Below are 18,747 nucleotides of genomic sequence, written 5' to 3'. Positions count from 1 at the left end.
CTCCAATCCACTTTCCTGCCTGCACCCTTTAACCCGTTGTTAATTAAAAATCTGTCTGTCTCCTTAAATGTATCCAGTCTCTGGCATCCACTACACCCTGGGGGGATGAATTCCACAGATGCATGACCCTTTGAGAGAAGAGAGGTGATGGCCAAGTGGTATTATCGCTGGACTGTTAATCCAGAGACCCAACTGATGTTCCGGGGACCCGGCTTCGACTCCCACCACGGTAGACAGTGGAATTTGAATTCCATAAAAATTTGGAATTAAGATGTAATGATGGCCACAAATCCATTAATAATTGTTAGGAGGAAAACCCATCGGGGTCACTAATGCCTTTTAGGGAAGGAAACTGCCATCCTTACCTGTTCTGGCCTCCAGACCCACAGCGATGTGGTTGACTCTTAACTGCCCTCTGGGTAATTAGGGATGGGCAATAAATGCTGACCAAGCCAGAGACGCCCTCATCCCTTGAGTGAATTTACAAACAGTAGCTGAGTGTCACATAAAGTCATAGAGATGTACAGCACGGAAACAGACCCTTCGGTCCAACCTGTCCATGCTGACCAGATATCCCAACCCAATCTAGTCCCACCTGCCAGCACCTGGCCCATATCCCTCCAAACCCTTCCTATTCATATACCCATCCAAATGCCTCTTAAATGTTGCAATTGTACCAGCTTCCACCACATCCTCTGACAGCGCATTCCATACACGTACCACCCTCTGCATGAAAAAGTTGCCCCTTAGGTCTCTTTTATATCTTTCCCCTCTCACCCTAAACCTATGCCCTCTAGTTCTGGACTCCCCGATCCCAGGGAAAAGACATTGTTTATTTATCCTATCCATGCCCCCCCCATGATTTTGTAAACCTCCATAAGGTCACCCCTCAGCCTCCGACGCTCCAAGGAAAACAGCCCCAGCCTGTTCAGCCTCTCCCTGTAGCTCAAATCCTCCAACCCTGGCAACATCACTGTAGATCTTTTCTGAACCCTTTCAAGTTTCACAACATCTTTCCGATAGGAAGTAGACCAGAATCGTAATCACTATTCCAACAGTGGCCTAACCAATGTCCTGTACAGCCGCAACATGACCTCCCAACTCCTGTACTCAATATTCTGACCAATAAAGGAAAGCATACCAAACGCCTTATTCACTATTCTATCTACCTGTGACTCCACTTTCAAGGAGCTATGAACCTGCACTCCAAGGTCTCTTTGTTCAGCAACACTCCCTAGGACCTTACCATTAAATGTATAAGTCCTGCTGAGATTTGCTTTCCCAAACTTCAGCACCTCGCATTTATCTGAATTAAACTCCATCTGCCACTTCTCAGCCCATTGGCCCATCTGGTCCAGATCCTGTTGTAATCTGAGGTAACCCTCTTCGCTGTCCACTACACCTCCAATTTTGGTGTCATCTGCAAACTTACTAACTATACCTCTTACACTCACATCCAAATCATTTATGTAAATGACAAACAGTAGAGGGCCCAGCACCGATCCTTGTGGCACTCCACTGGTCACAGGCCTCCAGTCTGAAAAACAACCCTCCACCACCACCCTCTGTCTTCTACCTTTGAGCCAGTCCTGTATCCAAATGGCTAGTTCTCCTTTTATTCCATGAGATTGAACCTTGCTAATCAGTCACCCATGGGGAACCTTGTCAAACGACTCAGAGGAGATAGGATTGAAATAACTGCATGAGACAGCTATGGATATAGGTTTGCTCACTGAGCTGGAAGGTTCGTTTTCAGAAATTTCGTCACCAAACTAGGTAACATCATCATCATCAGTGAGCTGCCAGCTTCACCTAGCAGGGTGACGAAACCTCTGAAAATGAACCTTCCAGCTCAGCGAGCAAACTTACAAGCCGAACCTCAACCTGAGCTACAAATCTTCTCAAAATGAGAGAGCTGTATTTGCAAAGGTAAGTATTCTGTACGCTGCTTTGGAACTCCAGAAAGCCAATCAGAAGTTACTCTTAAGTCAGGTAGAGATGGTGATGTAGCAGCCTGAGAGTGGGGAGAGTCTTGTCACAGGGAACAGCCTGTACTGACAGGACAGCACCCAGGCACCCAGACCTCAGAGGCAGAGAATCCCTGGACACTGAAGACCATACAAATCATGGAGGCAACTCAAGGCACAGAGAGGATTCACTAGAACAGCATCATAGAAGAGCAACTTCTCCCAGATGTTGCAGTGATAATGTCACCAGCCTGGTAATCTCAGGCTAATTTTCTGTGGAGTCAGAAAATGTGGTGCTGGAAAAGCACAGCCAGTCAGGCAGCATCCGAGGAGCAGGAGAATCGACGTTTCGTGCAAAGAAATGCCTGAAATGTCAAATTTCCTGCCCCATAGCTGCTGTCTGACCTGCTGTGCTTTTCCAACACCACACGTTTTGACTCTGATCTCCAGCATCTGCAGTCCTCATTTCTCCCTCATGTTCTGAGGATATGGGTTCTGGGAACCCGAGTTTGAATCCTGCCACAGCAAATGGTGAAATTTAGATCCAGGAAAATGTAGAGTTAAAAGTTAGCCCAGTGGTTGTTAAAATCCCATATGGTTTCTTAATGTCCTTTAGGGAAGGGAATCTGCTGTGCTTACCTGGGTCTGACCTACATATGACCCCACACCCACAGCAATGTAGTTGACTCTGAGCTGCCCTCTGGGATGATCCTACAGGTCAGTTCAAGGGCAGTCAGTAACGGGGAGAAAATGTTGGCTGATGATCACATCCCATGAAAGCTCTCCTCACAGAGAGGTTTCCAAAGGCATTGCCGCTCCAAAACACCAGACAAAACCGTTGGGTGGCTTGCCAAGAAATGGATCAAAGGTGTGTGCAATTTGAGACCAGGCTGCCGGCACAAAGTTTGCTTGCCTTGTTCAAAATCCCACCTCAGCAACAACGCAGCCCCTGATGTGAAATCATCTATCCTCGTTAGGGCAGCACGGTGGCTCAGTGGTTAGCACTGCTGCCTCAGAGCGCCAGGGACCTGGGTTCGATTCCAGCCTCGGGCAACTGTCTGTGTGGAGTTTACTCATTCTCCCCATGTCTGGATGGGTTTCCTCCCACTGTCCAAAGATGTGCAGGTTAGGGTGGATTGGCTGTGCTAAATTGCCCCATAGTGTTCAGGGATGTGTAGGTTAAGGTGGATTGGCTGTGCTAAATTGCCATAGTGTCAGCCATGGGAAGTGCAGGGTTACAGAGATATGGGTGGAGGGCTGGGACTGGGTGGGATGCTCTTCAGAGGTTTGGTGTTACTGGGCCAAATGGCCTGCTTCCACACTGTGGGAGTTCTAATGAGGTCAATTTGTACTTAAATTGGAATACAATACAGGACAGTATAAAACAGTAGTTTGACAGTTTGATAAGTCTGAGATCCTGAGGAGAATTGTGATCTGTCTTGATAGACAGGCACCTATTTCACGGGAGGCTATTCGCAGGGCAAGGAGGCATAACATAGGAGCAAGAGTAGGCCATTCAGCCCATCAAACTAGCTGTCAGTCAGTAGTTGCATCCCAATTAGGGGCTATCTCCCCACACTAACTCCCATGTCGCTCTGTGTCAATGGCCTAACATTAAGATCAAACTCTGTCCATCAAGGAATGTCCATCACTTCTTCGTCCAGCAGGTGGTGGACCTGAGGAACTCTCTTCCATGAAGATGTTGGTTCAGTTTATAATTATAATTCTGAGATTGGGCGGAGCCAAGGAGGCTGGGTGGAGTTGGGATGCAGATTAGCCATGATCTCATTGGGTTCGCATGTGGAATGAACTTCCTGAGAAAGTGCTGGATGTATGTACAGTTACAACATTCAAAAGACATTTGGATAAGTTCATGAATAGGAAATGTTAGGAGGGATATGGGCCAGGAGCAGGCAGGTGGGGCGAGTTTGGTTTGGGAACATGGTCAGCATGAACTGGTTGTTTCAGATTACTTACAGTGTGGATAGAGGCCCTTCGGCCCAACAAGTCCACACTGATCCTCCGAAAAGCAACCCACCCAGACCCATTCCCCTACATTTACCCCATCACCTACCACTACGGGCAATTTAGCGTGGCCAATTCACCAAACCTGCACATTTGTGGACTGTGGGAGGAAACCGGAGCACCCGGAGGAAACCCACGCAGACATGGGGAGAATGTGCAAACTCCACACAGTCAGTTGCCTGAGGCGGGGATTGAACCCCGGTCTCTGGCGCTGTGTGGCAGCAGTGCTAACCACTGTGCCACCGTGCCGCCCCGTTTCCTTGCTGTATGACTGTGGAATGGGGCTGAGTGGCCTCCACTTTCTTCAGTTTGGTTTTGATGATCTTACCCTGAGAGTGGTCACTGAGGGACCCTCATGAGGCGGGTTCTCATGGTGCCCATTGATAAATTGCACAATCAAGTGTGAAACGTAAACAGGGAGGGAATGAAACTGGCACTAAATGAGGTGGCGCTAATTTTTGTCTCTGATTTCTAGATAACCACAACCGCATGGTTTTGAAAGCAGAAGCCAACCCGTCCAGGACAGATTTTATCAATGCCAGTCCAATCGTAAGTCAATATTTTTTTTCCCAAATAATTGTGAAGTCAGGGTGAAGGGTCAGAGGTCATGGCGCTGTTGACCTCCTGCCAGTTTGTCGAATGAAGTAGGAGTGAAGCTGAGGTTTGACTCAAGTTCAAGGCCAGCTTTGCGTTTACAAACATCTGTGAGAGCCGAGAGACATGTATAGATTTCTAACCCTCCAGGATTGCTCTAGATAATGGTACAGCACAGCAGGAGGCCACTCAGCCCATTGCCAACATTCTTTGCAAGGGCAACTCAGCGAGTTCCACATTCCCAAATGCTGCGAGTTACCCTTTGGAAAGCCACAGCCACATCTGCCTCTAACCACACCTTGGGGCGGTGCACTGCAGATCCTAACCACTCACTGCATTGCTTCTTTTACCAAGCTCCTTCATTCTGTGCCTTGAAACATTTGTCCCAGGTGCCCTGTCAAGACCTGCTTTTGATTTTGAATGCAACTATCAAATCTCCCTTTAATCTTCGGTTCTGCTGAAGTACAGACCTAACGTTTCCCGTCTTTCCAAGTCACTGAAGATTCCCATCCCTCACACCATTGAATCTTCTCTGCTTTCTCCCTGCTTTCACATCTTTTCTGAACTGCTCTGCCCAGAAATGGCACCACCCTCCAGTTGATTTATCAGAATTTCTCTGCTTTTGTACTGTATGCCTCTGAAGCTAATTGAATATTAGTCTGTTGGACAGTTCTGAGAGCAAATGTCCATGAGCAAATAGAAATAATAGAGGATATTAAAATACAATTATGTCCCTTTTTCTCGGAAACTTATCTCTGAACCATTTTCTCCTGATTTCAATAGGATGAGAGTAGATTGACGGGGTGGTAATTGACTGCGATGGATTTGTCCTGCTTTTTGAGTACAGGACATAAATGGGCAATTTTCCATATTGTCAGGAAGGTGCCAGTGTTGTAACTATACTGGAACAGCTCAGCTAGGGGCAAGGCTGGTTGTGATGCACCAGCTAGTATCAGAAATGTGTGAGGACCCATAACTTCGACCTTCAACTGTTTCTTGATGTCATATGGAATAATAGAACATAGAACAGTACAGCACAGGAACGGGCTGTTCTGTTCACAATGTCGTGCTGAACATGACGCCAAATTAAACCAAGGCCTTCTGCCTGCCCTTGGCCCATATCCTTCCATTCCTTGTATATTCACGTGCTTGTCTAAAAGCCCCTTGAACAGCCCTATCTGCCTCCATCTCCATCCCTGGCAGGGTGTTCCAGCCTCCTACCACTCTCTGTGTAAAAGAGCCTACCCCTCACATTAAATGCACACGTTTAAATAATGCAGACCTCAGCAGTGCCAAGATGGGTCATCCATTTGGCACTGCTGGCCAAAGATTGTTACAAACGTTTCAGCCTTATCTGATATACTGCACTCCCCCATCGTTGAGGATGGGGATATTTATGGTAATTAGCAAGAGGCTTCCTTGTCCCTGTTTCACCTGAAGCCATGTGACTTCATAGGATCTGACGTCAATGTTGAGGACTCCCTCCCGAGGGTACACCACTGTGCTGCCATCTCTGCTGGGCCTGTCCTGCTGGTGGGACAGGGCATATCCAGGGATGGTGGTGCTAGTGTCCGGGACATTCTCTGTCTGGTATGATTCCGTCAGTGTGTCTGTGTCAGGCTGTTGCTTGACTAGTCTGTGAGACAGCGCTCCCAGGTTTGGCACTAGCCCCCAGATGTCAGTGAGGGGGACTCTGCAGGGCTGTTTCTGCCGTTGTCTTCTCTGGTGTCTAAGTCAATGCCAGGTCACCTGCCCGGTTTCATTTCTTTTTGGAATGTGATCTGGGAGCAGAGGTAGCAACTCGTATGTTGTTCAAAGAGTTGTCACAGACTTGGCGGGCTATTTCCCGTGAAATCCGCGGGTCCCTTTCTGCTCTGCGTAGTTCATAACCAAGAAGGAGGTGTTGCTCCCCTGACATCGAGTTCAGGTTCTGGGCAAAACAGGTGAGTTTTACAGAGCGTGAGGGGCAAGGGAGAAGTGGAGAATTCACGATGAAAACACAGATTTGGGTGTCTGTGTTTACAAGACTGTGCTGAAGGTTGGTGTTCTCTTGGAGAATCTCTCAATCATACGGAGTTATATAAGCAGCAGGTTCAATATGGGCAAATGGGATATTGTCCTTCATCGCATGGAGTTTAAAAGCAGGGAGGTTAATGTTGCAGCTGGACAGGGTGCTGGTGAGGCCACACCTGGAGTACTGTGTGCAGAAAGGACGTACTGGCACTGGAGGGGGGTGCAGAGGAGGTTCACCAGGTTGATTGAGGGGGTTGGTTTATGAGGAGAGTCTGAGTAGACTGGGATTATATTCATTGGAATTCAGAAGAATGAGGGGGGAATCTTATCGAAACACATAAAATTATGAAGGGAATAGATAAGACAGAACAAAGGAGGTTGGGTGAAACCAGAATTGGAGGGCATAGCCTCAAAATAAGGGGGCAGCAGGTTTAGGACTGAGTTGAGGAGGAACTCCTTCACCCAGAGGGTTGTGAATCTGTGGAATTCCCTGCCCAGGGAAGCAGCTGAGGCTACCTCACTGAATGTTTTTAAGGCAAAGATAGATTTTTGAACAATAAAGTTATTAAGGGATATGGTGAGAGGGGCGGGTAAGTGGAGCTGAGTCCATGTAAAGATCAGCCATGATCTTATTGAATGGCAGAGCGGGCTTGAGGGGCCAAATGGCCTACCCCTGCTCCTCATTCCTATGTTCTTATAAACAGCATGAACACAATGGAATGAATGGCCTCCTCACTATTCTAGATTATCTATGGCCTCTTCTCTGTTCAACTGACTCAAAGCAAGTCATTGTTATGAAGAAATGCAGAGCTGTGTAATTTAAAACAAAGAGCTGTGGATGCTGGAAATCTGAAACAAGACCCAAAAATTGCTGATGAAACTCAGCAGGTCTGGCAACATCTGTGGGGAGAAAGCAGAGTTAACATTTCGAGTCCGGTGACTCTGCATCGGAGTGTGTACAATGTATAACAAAAATAGAAATTGCTGGAAAAGCTCAGCAGGTCTGAGGAAGGGTCACCCGACTCTGATTTCCCTCTGCGGAGTCGAAATGTGTGGCGCTGGAAAAGCACAGCAGGTCAAGCAGTAAGAGAGATGACGTTTCGGGCAGGACCCTTCAGCGGGACGCTGAAACGTTGACTCTCCTGCTCCTCGGATGCTGTCTGACCGGCTGTGCTTTTTTTCCAGCGTCGCACTTTATTGACTCTGACTCGGCAGCATCTGCAGACCTCGCTGTCTCCTATTTTCCTCCACAGGTGCTGCAGAGACCTGCTGAGCTTTTCCATTTTTGTTTCTGATTTACAGCATCCACAGTTCGTCCGGTGTGCAATATATAATTTATTTATGTGTGACCAGTGGGTTTTCTGTGACAGACTGGGAGACAGGTGTGTCATACCCAGCATGCATATCAGGATATATTTCAGGAAGATGAGTGAAGCCTCTGAAATTTGTCCTGAGAGGGAGAAAGATGAAATTGCTATAATTTGTAACTGAAGCCATTAAAATGATTGTTCCTTTTGTCTTTGGTGTCTGCTTGTAAAACCCTGACTCCTGAGTGAGATCAGTGAGAGGCAGCTCATTATCACTGTCTTTCCACATGCACTGTACAGTACAAAGTGTAAGACAGTGTAGCCAGGCTGTGTGCACCATCACAAAACACTATGGGCTGCTATTACAAACAGCCCATTGTCAGCTACTAACGGACTCCATCTCCCAGGCTGACCTTTATTCACTCCTTTATCTGTCCAACTGTTTTTCTCTCTCTCTCTGTCTGGACTCCGTCTCCACCTGTCATTTATTCCTTCTCCTTCCTCCCCCACCCACCTCTTCTTCAGCTTATATTTTCCTAGCTGCAATCAGTTCTGAGGGAGGCTCACTGGACCCGAAACGTTAACTCTGCTTTCTCTCCATGGATGCTGCAAGACCTGCTGAGTTTTCTTTCAGCAATTTCTGCTTTCGTTTCTGATTTCCGTGTCGTCAGTTCTTTGATTTTATTCCCTCATTACTGGTTCGACCCTCAGCTGGATTATCATGTCTGCTTTCCAGATACAGGACAGATTTGAAGGAATTAGCAGGGTGGCAAAAAAAAAATTCATGACAACAGTGCTGAGAGAGTCTCGAGATTTCTGACAGTACAGATTTAATGGGCTGCAGGACCATTTCTGCATTGTCTGATTCTATGAGGAACTTTAACTCATGGACATATCAGGGGAGCTGAGGCTGTTCTCATTAGAGTCAAGATTAGAGTGGTGCTGGAAAAGCGCAGCAGGTCAGGCAGCATCCGAGGAGCAGGAAAAGCGACGTTTCTGGCAAAACCTCTTCATCAGGAATGAGGCTGGGAGCCTCCGAGGTGGAGAGATAAATGGGAGGGGGTGGGGCTGGAGGGGAAGGTTAGCTGAGAATGCAATAGGTGGATGGAGGTGGGGGCAAAGGTGATAGGTCGGAGAGGAGGGTGAAGTGGATAGGTGGGAAGGAAGATTGACCATAGAGACAGGTGATAGTATAATGATAATGGCAAACTGGGGACGTCGCCAATGTTCTGGGGACGTCAGTTCAAATCCCACCCTAGCAGATGGTAAAATTTGATTTCAGTTAAAATCTGGAATAAACCAAAAGGCCAGCCTAATGGTAACCATTGTTGATTGTTGTAAACTCCGGTTCACTTCTGTCCTTAAGAAAATTAGATTAGATTAGATTAGATTACTTACAGTGTGGAAACAGGCCCTTCGGCCCAACAAGTCCACACCGCCCCGCCGAAGCGCAACCCACCCATCCCCCTACATCTACCCCTTACCTAACATTACGGGCAATTTAGCATGGCCAATTCACCTGACCTGCACATCTTTTGGACTGTGGGAGGAAACCGGAGCACCCGGAGGAAACCCACGCAGACACGGGGAGAACGTGCAAACTCCACACAGTCAGTCGCCTGAGTCGGGAATTGAACCCGGGTCTCTGGCGCTGTGAGGCAGCAGTGCTAACCACTGTGCCACCGTGCCGCCCTCGAAATCTGCTGTCCTGGTATGATCTGGCCTACATGTGACTCCAGACCCATGGTAATGTGGTTGGCTCTTAACTGCGATTTGAAGATGGGTCGTAAACACTGGCCTCACAAGAAAACCACATCTTCTGAATGAATTTAAATAAAATGAGAGAAGGCTGAGAGGAAGTTGCAGCCATTGTGATTTGAAATACCTGAATAAGATAATAGTATTCACGGAAGGACACAGCAGCTCTCTGTGGAAAGAGAGAAAATGAGCGAAGATTTAGGGTCAGTGATCTCTCATCAGAACTGAACAGCGATAGAATATGTGAGAGATTATCAGACAGTGGAAGGAATGGTCAGGGAGATTCAAGGAAGGTGTCTGTTTTAGGCTGGAGGCCAAGAGAGGTTGAAGAACAAAAGATTTCATGATGCAAAAAGCCCAAAGAGATGGTGAAGGACCAATTAAAGATTGCGCCCAAAATGAAGCAAAACACTGCAGACGCTGGAAATCTGAAACAAAAACAGAAATCACTGGAGAAACTCAGCAGGTCTGGCAGCGTCCGTGGAGAGAGAAACAGAGTTAATGTTTCAAGTCCAGTTACGGGCGGCACGGTGGCACAGTGGTTAGCACTGCTGCCTCACAGCGCCAGAGACCCGGGTTCAATTCCCGACTCAGGCGACTGACTGTGTGGAGTTTGCACGTTCTCCCCGTGTCTGCGTGGGTTTCCTCCGGGTGCTCCGGTTTCCTCCCACAATCCAAAAAATGTGCGGGTCAGGTGAATTGGCCATGCTAAATTGCCCGTAGTGTTAGGTTAAAGGGGTAAATGTAGGGGTATGGGTGGGTTGCGCTTCGGCGGGTCGGTGTGGACTTGTTGGGCCGAAGGGCCTGTTTCCACACTGTAAGTAATCTAATCTAATCTAATCATTTCTTCAGAAGGCCATATCAGGGGCGAAATTAAAAACCCCTCGAATGTGACCGGAAAGGGAAGGCTAGGGGGTGGAGACCAACACACACCAAATGAAAGGGAAGCAGAACACATAGAACAAGGCGTCATAATCTACATGGTAATCTACGTGGTAATCTATGTGGTAAAGTGGAAGCCCACAGAATCCAGGGCAAGTCACTGATGTGGATAGGAAATGAGTTGAGTGGCAGGAAACAGGGAGCTGCAAGAATGAGTAAGTGCTCAAATTGGCAGGACGTGTCCCGCAGCAATCAGTTATCAACCATATTGAGTCTTTCAAGGACTATCCCATGATGTGTGAGAGCTCTAGGTTTCTCTTGCCCTGTGTGTGTGTCTCTCTCTCAACCCATTGTGTGTTTGTTCCTCTGGCAGATTGACCACGATCCCCGAATGCCAGCCTACATCGCCACCCAAGGTCCCCTCTCACACACCATCTCAGATTTCTGGCAGGTGAGTGGTTCTCCCACTTCAGTGATTGTGTGCAGTGTGGCGTAGTGGGGGGAGCGGGATAGTGTGTTAATTGGACCTGCCTGTTCTGTCTTCTGTGATGCACTCAGTTCCAGAGGCCTAACATGAGCAGTGGGCACGGTAGGAGCTGAAATGGGTTCTCTGTCCCCAACCATCCCACACAACCAACTTTTTTATCCAGGTTCTATAAGTCTCATTTGATTTCTGTTGCCTGACATCTTTCAGTATGGTGCTGTTTGATCCATTTGCTTGAATAGGATCTTTTATTGGTGATGAGTTAGGAGGCTCAGGTTTATACTTTGCATCTCAGTCAATAAGTGCTCAGGAGCATGTATAAAGGTTGACTCCATTCCTATCCTTCAACACCTAAATCCTATAAGGTCCATTTAACTTTGACTCAGTGATTGTGAGGTTAATTGTATGAGTACTTGGTGTGACCACATCTGAAGTACTGTGAGATGTTTTGGTCCTGTATTTAATGAAAAATATTATTTCAATGGAGCCAGTTCAGGGAAGGTTCACTAGTATGATTCCTGAGATGGAGGGATTGTCTCATGCGCAAAGGTTAAATAGGGTTGGGAGTCTACTCACAGGAGGTTAGAAGAATGAGAGGTGGTCTCCTTGAAACATTCGGGATTTTTAAGGGGCTCGACAGGGTCAATGCTGAGAGGATGTTTCCCTTCATTAGAGAGTCTAGAACCAAAGGGCACAGTCTCAGAATAAAGGGGTGCCAATTTAAGACTGAGATGAGGAGGAAATTCTTCTCTCAAGGGATAGGGAGTCTTCGGAAACCCTTGCCACAGGGAGCTGTGGGGCCAGAGTGCTTGTGTACATTTAAGTCTGAGATAGATTCTTGATCATTTGGAGAATCAAGAGCTACTGGGAAAGGGCAGGAAAGTGGACGTGAGGAATATTGGATCAGCCATGATCCTGTTGAAGGGGGGATCAGGCTCGAGGGGCCGAATGGCCTACTCCTGTTCCTAGTTGTTACGGTCTAATTCCATCACTTTGATGTTACACTGTGTGCCATTACAGATGGTGTGGGAGAATGGCTGCACCGTCATCGTCATGCTCACCCCGTTGTTGGAGGACAGCGTTAAGCTTTGTGATCGCTACTGGCCAGATGAAGGCTCTTCTCTCTACCACATCTACGAGGTAGGCTGATTGGGTGATGACTCTGAACAGGAGGCAGTCCAGGAATCTCTGGGATCAAGGGGTTTGCCTTATGACGGAAATCCGAGTCGGTTCAGTCAGAATGAGAGGCGATCAAATTGAAACACACAAGATTGTGAGGGAGATTGACCCTGAGAGCACCTTTTCCCGTTATAGAGGAGTCTACAATTAGGGGGCACAGTTTTATAATAAAGACTCTTCCCTCCGATCCAAATGCTGGCAAATGGGACTGGGTCAGGTTGGGATATCTGGTCAGTGTGGATGAGTTGGACTGAAGGATCTGTTTTCTGAAAGACGTGTTAATTTTTGTTTACACTTCATTGGGAAGGCACGCTGGAAATTAAGCCTCACTATTCCTGGTGTCATCACAAATGTTGAAGACTTTAAAATAACTGCTCAAAACTCCTCAATTTCCCTGTCTTTTCGACCCAGGTTGACAGGAAGTATGCACCAAGTTTCTGGTCTCAGTATAAAAGAGCACTCATTGCAAATAAATAAACTGTAACTGCAGGTAGACAAGTAGGAGCCACCAGCCAATGACTCTGTTAATTAAAACATTAGTCCCCTTATAAACTCCCCTTACACAAACATACAGAACAGACATAGGAGGGAGAAGAAACCTGGGTTTTATGGACAGAGGGAAAAAACTGGGAAGACAGTTCAGTGATTCTTGTCCAGGGTGTTGCTGAGATGGTCTCTCCGCTTCTCGCCTACATTTTCCAGATGCTGCCGCTAGTTCACAAGAGGCATTGGGTGGTTGGTTCCCTTCTAAAAGGTTGACTAAAAGTTACAGCTGACAGCAACTGCAGGAGGAATGAGCAGCTTGTGTTCTTCAGGCTTAAGGTGACTTTTACTGCAGAGAACAGAGAGCCCCTGAGAGAAAGTGAGGTCTGCAGATGTTGGAGATCAGAGTCGAGAGTATGATGCTGGAAAAGCACATCAGGTCAGGCAGCATCTGAGGAGCAGGAGAGTCAATGTTTCAAGCATAAGCTCTTCATCAGGAAGAGCTTATACTCAAAACATTGACTTCTCCTTGGATGCTGCCTGACCAGATGTGCTTTTCCAGTGCCACACTAATAGAGAGTCCCTGATGGTGGAGATCTGATCATTCTCTGCATCTTTTCTGTCCCAAATTGTTCGCCTGCCTGAGAACCAATCCCGTAATTGTTGTCAGGCAGAAGATCTTTGTCACTGGTCCACAAAATTAGCTACTATTTGCCAACCATTTGTAGCATTTAGCTCCAACTGTTTAGTTCCATTTGTACACAACTCCTTGGCTCCAGTTCGTCTGCAACCACTATTGTAACAGAGAGCTGTGCAAACAGTGCTCATAGTGAATAGCAAACTGCTTGCTTTCACTCTGTGCAGCAATCCTTCTAATCCCCGGTTTAAAAACAATTCTCATTTTCAGACCAGAGTTTAAAAAACACAAAAATAAAAAGACACAGTAGTAGAGTCACTGGATGAGACACAATGACTATCTAACAGAGTCACACAGACTTTTCATCTTCAGTGTAACCAATAGTTATAGTGGACAGGAGAGGTCACATCAAATGAGTTGTAATCTTATAAAATGCTGGAATCGATTATATGGGCAGAATGGCTGTACTTCTCCCCGGAGTCTTGGCCCAATGTCCACTCTTCCACCAATATCTTAAAAACAGAGGGAGCCTGGTATGCATCTTGTTGCTGTTGATGGGATCTTGCTGTGTATCAGTTGTGTTTCCTGCATTACAGCAGTGAATACACTTGGAAAAGCATGTCACTGGGTTAAAGCTGTGGAGGGTTTTTGTGAGATCATGAGAGTCGCCTGGAGAATCTGCCGAGACACTGGGGGAGTCCGGGGGGGTTTACGGTGAAGGGGATTACCAGTTTGATGTGTGCTCATCACCCTTTCCCGCTGCTTCCGCAGGTCAACCTGGTCTCTGAGCACATCTGGTGTGAAGATTTCCTGGTCCGCAGCTTCTATCTGAAAAACCTGCAATCTCAGGAGACCCGAACTCTGACCCAGTTTCACTTCCTGAGCTGGCCAGCAGAGGGTATCCCATCCTCCACTCGACCACTGTTGGACTTCCGAAGGTAGGGGGGTGGGAATGGGAGTTGGTGTGACTCAGTGGGGTGCAATGTTTCTGAGTAGGGCAGAGAGGCCCCAGTGGGGTGTGTACTGCCAATCCCTAAAAGCCCCGTGAGTTGAGAGGCTCGCTGGGCTGGAGTCACATGTAGGCCAGACCAGGTAAGGATGGCAGATTTCCTTCCCTGAAGGACATTAGTGATTTTTATGTAAAGACAGCTGAATGGCCACTGTTACTGAGGCTAACGTTCCATTCCAGAATAATTGAAATAACTAGAACTGATTCATTGCCGTGATGGGATTTGAAACTATAGGGGAGTAAGGTAGTTCAGACCTTCCAAGGATATGGGATAGGCCAGTTAGGGCTGCGATGAGGAGCAATACCTTCACCCAGAGAGTGGTAGAATTCACTGGACAGAAAGCGGTTGAGACCAGAATATTGAATGTTTTCAGGAAGGAGTTAGATAAAGTTGTTAGGGCTAAAAGGATCAAAGGGTTAATGGAGAAACTGGGAACAGGGGACTGAGTTGGATGATCAGCCATAGAACATAGACCATAGAACATTACAGCGCAATACAGGCCCTTCGGCCCTTGATGTTGCGCCAACCTGTGGAACCAATCTGAAGCCCATCTAACCTACACTGTTCCATTTTCATCCATAAGTCTATCCAATGACCATTTAAATGCCCTTAAAGTTGGCGAGTCCACCACTGTTGCAGACAGTGCGTTCCATACCCCTACTACTCTCTGAGTAACGAAACTACCTCTGACATCTGTCCTATATCTATCATCCCACAATTTAAAGCTAAGTCCCCTTGTGCTGGCCATCGCCATCCAAGGAAAAAGGCTCTCACTGTCCAACCTATCTAACCCTCTGATTATCTGTCTCAATTAAGTCACCTCTCAACCTTCTTCTCTCTAATGAAAACAGCCTCATGTCCCTCAGCCTTTCCTCTTAAGACCTACCCTCCATACCAGGCAATACCCTAGTAAATTTTCTCTGAACCCTTTCCAAAGCTTCCACATCCTTCCTATAATGCAGTGACCAGAACTGTACGCAATACTCCCAAGTGCGGCCGCACCAGAGTTTTGTGCAGCTGCAGTATGACCTCGTGGCTCCGAAACACAATCCCTCTACCAATAAAAGCTAACACACCGTACACCTTCTTAACAACCCTATCAACCCCGGTGGCAACTTTCAGGGATCTATGCACATGAGATCTCTCTGCTCATCTACACTACCAAGAATCTTACCATTAGCCCAGTACTCTGCATTCCTGTTACTCCTTCCAAAGTGTATCAACTCACACTTTTCCGCATTAAACTCCATTTGCCACCTCTCAGCCCAGCTCTGTTGCTTGTCTAGGTCTCTCTATAACCTAAAACATCTTTCGTCACTATCCACAACTCTACCGACCTTAGTATCATCCGCAAATTTACTAACCCATCCTTCTATGACCTCATCCAGGTCATTTATAAAAATGACAAACAATAGTGAACTCAAAACAGATCTTTGCAGCACACCACTAGTAACTGAACTCCAGGATGAATATTTCCCATCAACCACCACCCGCTGTGTTCTTCCAGCTAGCCAATTTCGGATCCAAACCACGAAATCATCCTCAATCCCATGCCTCCGTATTTTGTGCAATTGCCCACGATGGGGAACCTCATCAAATGCTTTATTGAAATCCATATACACCACATCAACTGCTTTACCCTCATCCACCTGTTTGGTCACCTTCTCAAAGAACACAGTAAGGTTTGTGAGGCACGACCTACCCTTCACAAAACCATGTTGACTATCCCGAATCAATTTATTCCTTTCTAAGTTGATTATGCCATGATCGTATTGCATGGTGGAGCAGGATCGAAGGGCCAAATGGCCCACTCCTGCTCCAATTTTCTATGCTCCTGTTTCAATGTTTTGAGCTTGCTCCACCATTTAGTATGGAAAAGGTCAATCGAGTACTTCAATGCCTTTTCCCTTCAGAATGCAATGTATCAAACCCTTCCACAGTTTCCAGGGTCTTTGAATTACTCACCCAGTAACCTTGCCCCTATATCACCATCTTTTCCTATCAAAGAGGTGTTCAGCAATACAATTGACTTTTATTCCGAGCTCTATTCCCACACAAGTAGGAGAGTTCATAGCCGGCTCAGATTCTGGCCTTCACATGGGATCCAGTTGCCCTCTTAATGCCAGATCAGATTGGAGGTCAGTGACCATCTGGATTCCCCAACTGAATACATTTTTATACCTTTCACATTACAATATTTTCATGCAACACTGATGTAATTGTTCACCACATCCCCTTAACTTATACATCCAACTCAGTAAACTCTTGATCAATGATGGACAACTCAATGGACAGCCCTAGATCCTCCCATAATCTCATGATGTTGACCAGGCACCATTATTATCTGTCTTTAGGATCTTACAATTTTTCTGTCAGTTATAATCCATTTGCCAGCTGTTTCATATTATTTCCCAGTAAACAAAATACTTGTTTAGACTAAGAACACTTCCAAATCCTCCATTAACCTTAGTAGGTAAGATAAGGAAGGATATTAATTTCTACCAATTGTTATAAAGTCTTCAAAGTCAACTCTAACATAAAGTTCTCACAGTTCAGTGACACATTGACAGACTGGGACAACCCTTCTCTTACTTTCGCCTGAGAGATCAAACAGTCCTTCTGACTGACAGCTACAGTTTACAATATCTCCTGCTAGTCAGTTGCACAGTGGGTCAGTGGCTAGCACTGCTGTCTCACAGCACCAGGGACCTGGGTTTGATTCCAACCCAGAGCGACTGTCTGTGTGGAATTTGCGCATTCTCCCCGTGTCTGCGTGGGTTTCCTCCCACAATCTAAAGATGTGCAGGTTAGGTGAATTGGCCACGCTAAATTGCCCATAGTTTTCAGGGATGTGTAGGTTAGGTGCATTAGTCAGGGGTAAATATAGGATAATAGGGTAGGGGAATGGATCTGAGTGGGTTACTGTACAGAGGATCAGTGTGGACTTGTTGGGCCGAAGGGCCTGTTTCCACGCTGTAGGGATTCTATGATTTGCATGTTGGAAGTGAATTTTAAACCAGAATTTAATTTTTAAATAAATCTTTATTGTTTCTAGTCTAAACACTTGCCATTCTCTTAATAAAAAAGCAACTCCATGAATTCCACTGACAAGAGTGAACCTCAATCACTTTACCCATAATCCTGCACTTCCCATGGCTAGCCTGCACATCCCGGAAACCCTGGGCAATTTAGCACGGTCAATCCCTCAATAACTTCGGAGGGCAGTTTCCACCTCAAAAGGACAGTAGTGAACCAACTGAGATTTTCCCAACAATCGACAATGTTTTCATAGTCACCATTAGCCTTTCCAAATCCAGATTCCACTATCAGCCACGGTGGGATTTGAACCTGGGTCCCTGCATCATTATCAAACTCTCCGGAGCCAAGGAATCTCCAGTTGCTCTGGGGAAGGTGGTGGTGAGTTGCCTTTGAGAACTGCTGCAGATCTCAGAGAGTAGAACCCCACCCCACCCCCCCCCAACTCTGCCGTTAAGGAGGATTCTGACCCAGCAATAGGTGAAGGAACTTTATGTGGCGCATTTCTTGATTTCATTTTGTAAAGATTGAGCTTAAACATTTGCACTAAAGCACCCAGCGACCTAGAATCCTATTCCTGGAATCTAAGTCTTAAAATTCACAGTCACTTTCCTGTTCCAATCATCATCCCAGTTCCCAGGAATGGTCAGAAACCTTTGTTCAAGGAGTTAAAAATCACACAACACCAGGTTATAGTCTCAAACAGGTTTATTTGGAATCACAAGCTTTCGAAGTGCTGTTTCTTCATCAAGAAAGAACTTTCAAAATTCCATGAAATATGGATAAGACTTGTGCAATCTCCCTTTGTAACTCTGCTGGGGTGGAGATGTTGTAAATTAACACAGTGAGGATCTTTAAACATGAATAACGAGACACTCCTAATACACAGAAACAAAACTAATGCTATCTCCCCATGGCTTGGTCAGTTGGTTTGGACATTTCCCTGTGTCTGTTTCCTCCAGGTGCTCCGGTATCCTCCCACAATCCAAAGATGTGCAGGACAGGGTGGATTAGCCACAGCAAATGCAGGATAACTGGGGAGGGGTGGGGTGGGTGGGGGTGGGATGCTCTTCGGAGGGTCGATGTGGACTCTATGGGCTGAATGGCCTGCTTCCACACTGTAGGGATTGTGTGCGTGTGTATGTGTGTATGATCGCTGCTCCCTCTGCTCTCTCAGTGAGTAAGAATTCGGTCGAGGAGCTAAAATGTCAGTGTGTTAATAGCCAGGTGCCTATATCACAGACTACTGTTGCCTCACTCACTAACCTGTGCTTCCTCCCTGTTTAACCAGCATTTTATTAACCCTGCGATGGTTGCCTCTGTGACACTCCCCTTCTGATGGCTCCCAGTGTCATTTTTGTGATTTGCAGCT

General features: G+C 46.6%; 1 protein-coding gene across 1 annotated transcript in view; it reads left to right on the top strand.

Moving 5' to 3' along the window:
* The window catches only part of LOC122551951 (receptor-type tyrosine-protein phosphatase-like N), a 241,737-nt gene that overhangs the window by 201,303 nt on the left and 21,687 nt on the right, over positions 1–18,747 (top strand). Inside the window, exons 16-19 of the mRNA XM_087989355.1 lie at positions 4,468–4,541; positions 10,920–10,997; positions 12,051–12,170; positions 14,101–14,267. Of these exons, the coding sequence (XP_087845481.1) occupies positions 4,468–4,541; positions 10,920–10,997; positions 12,051–12,170; positions 14,101–14,267 (439 nt within the window). The remainder of the gene's footprint in view (positions 1–4,467; positions 4,542–10,919; positions 10,998–12,050; positions 12,171–14,100; positions 14,268–18,747) is intronic.

Source organism: Chiloscyllium plagiosum, unplaced genomic scaffold, assembly GCF_037043375.1.
Source record: "Chiloscyllium plagiosum isolate Xiang-an unplaced genomic scaffold, Cpla_swu_hap1 HiC_scaffold_7, whole genome shotgun sequence".
NCBI lineage: Eukaryota > Metazoa > Chordata > Chondrichthyes > Orectolobiformes > Hemiscylliidae > Chiloscyllium > Chiloscyllium plagiosum.
Note: the sequence above shows the minus strand (reverse complement) of the source record. Positions and strands in the feature narration are given on the sequence as shown.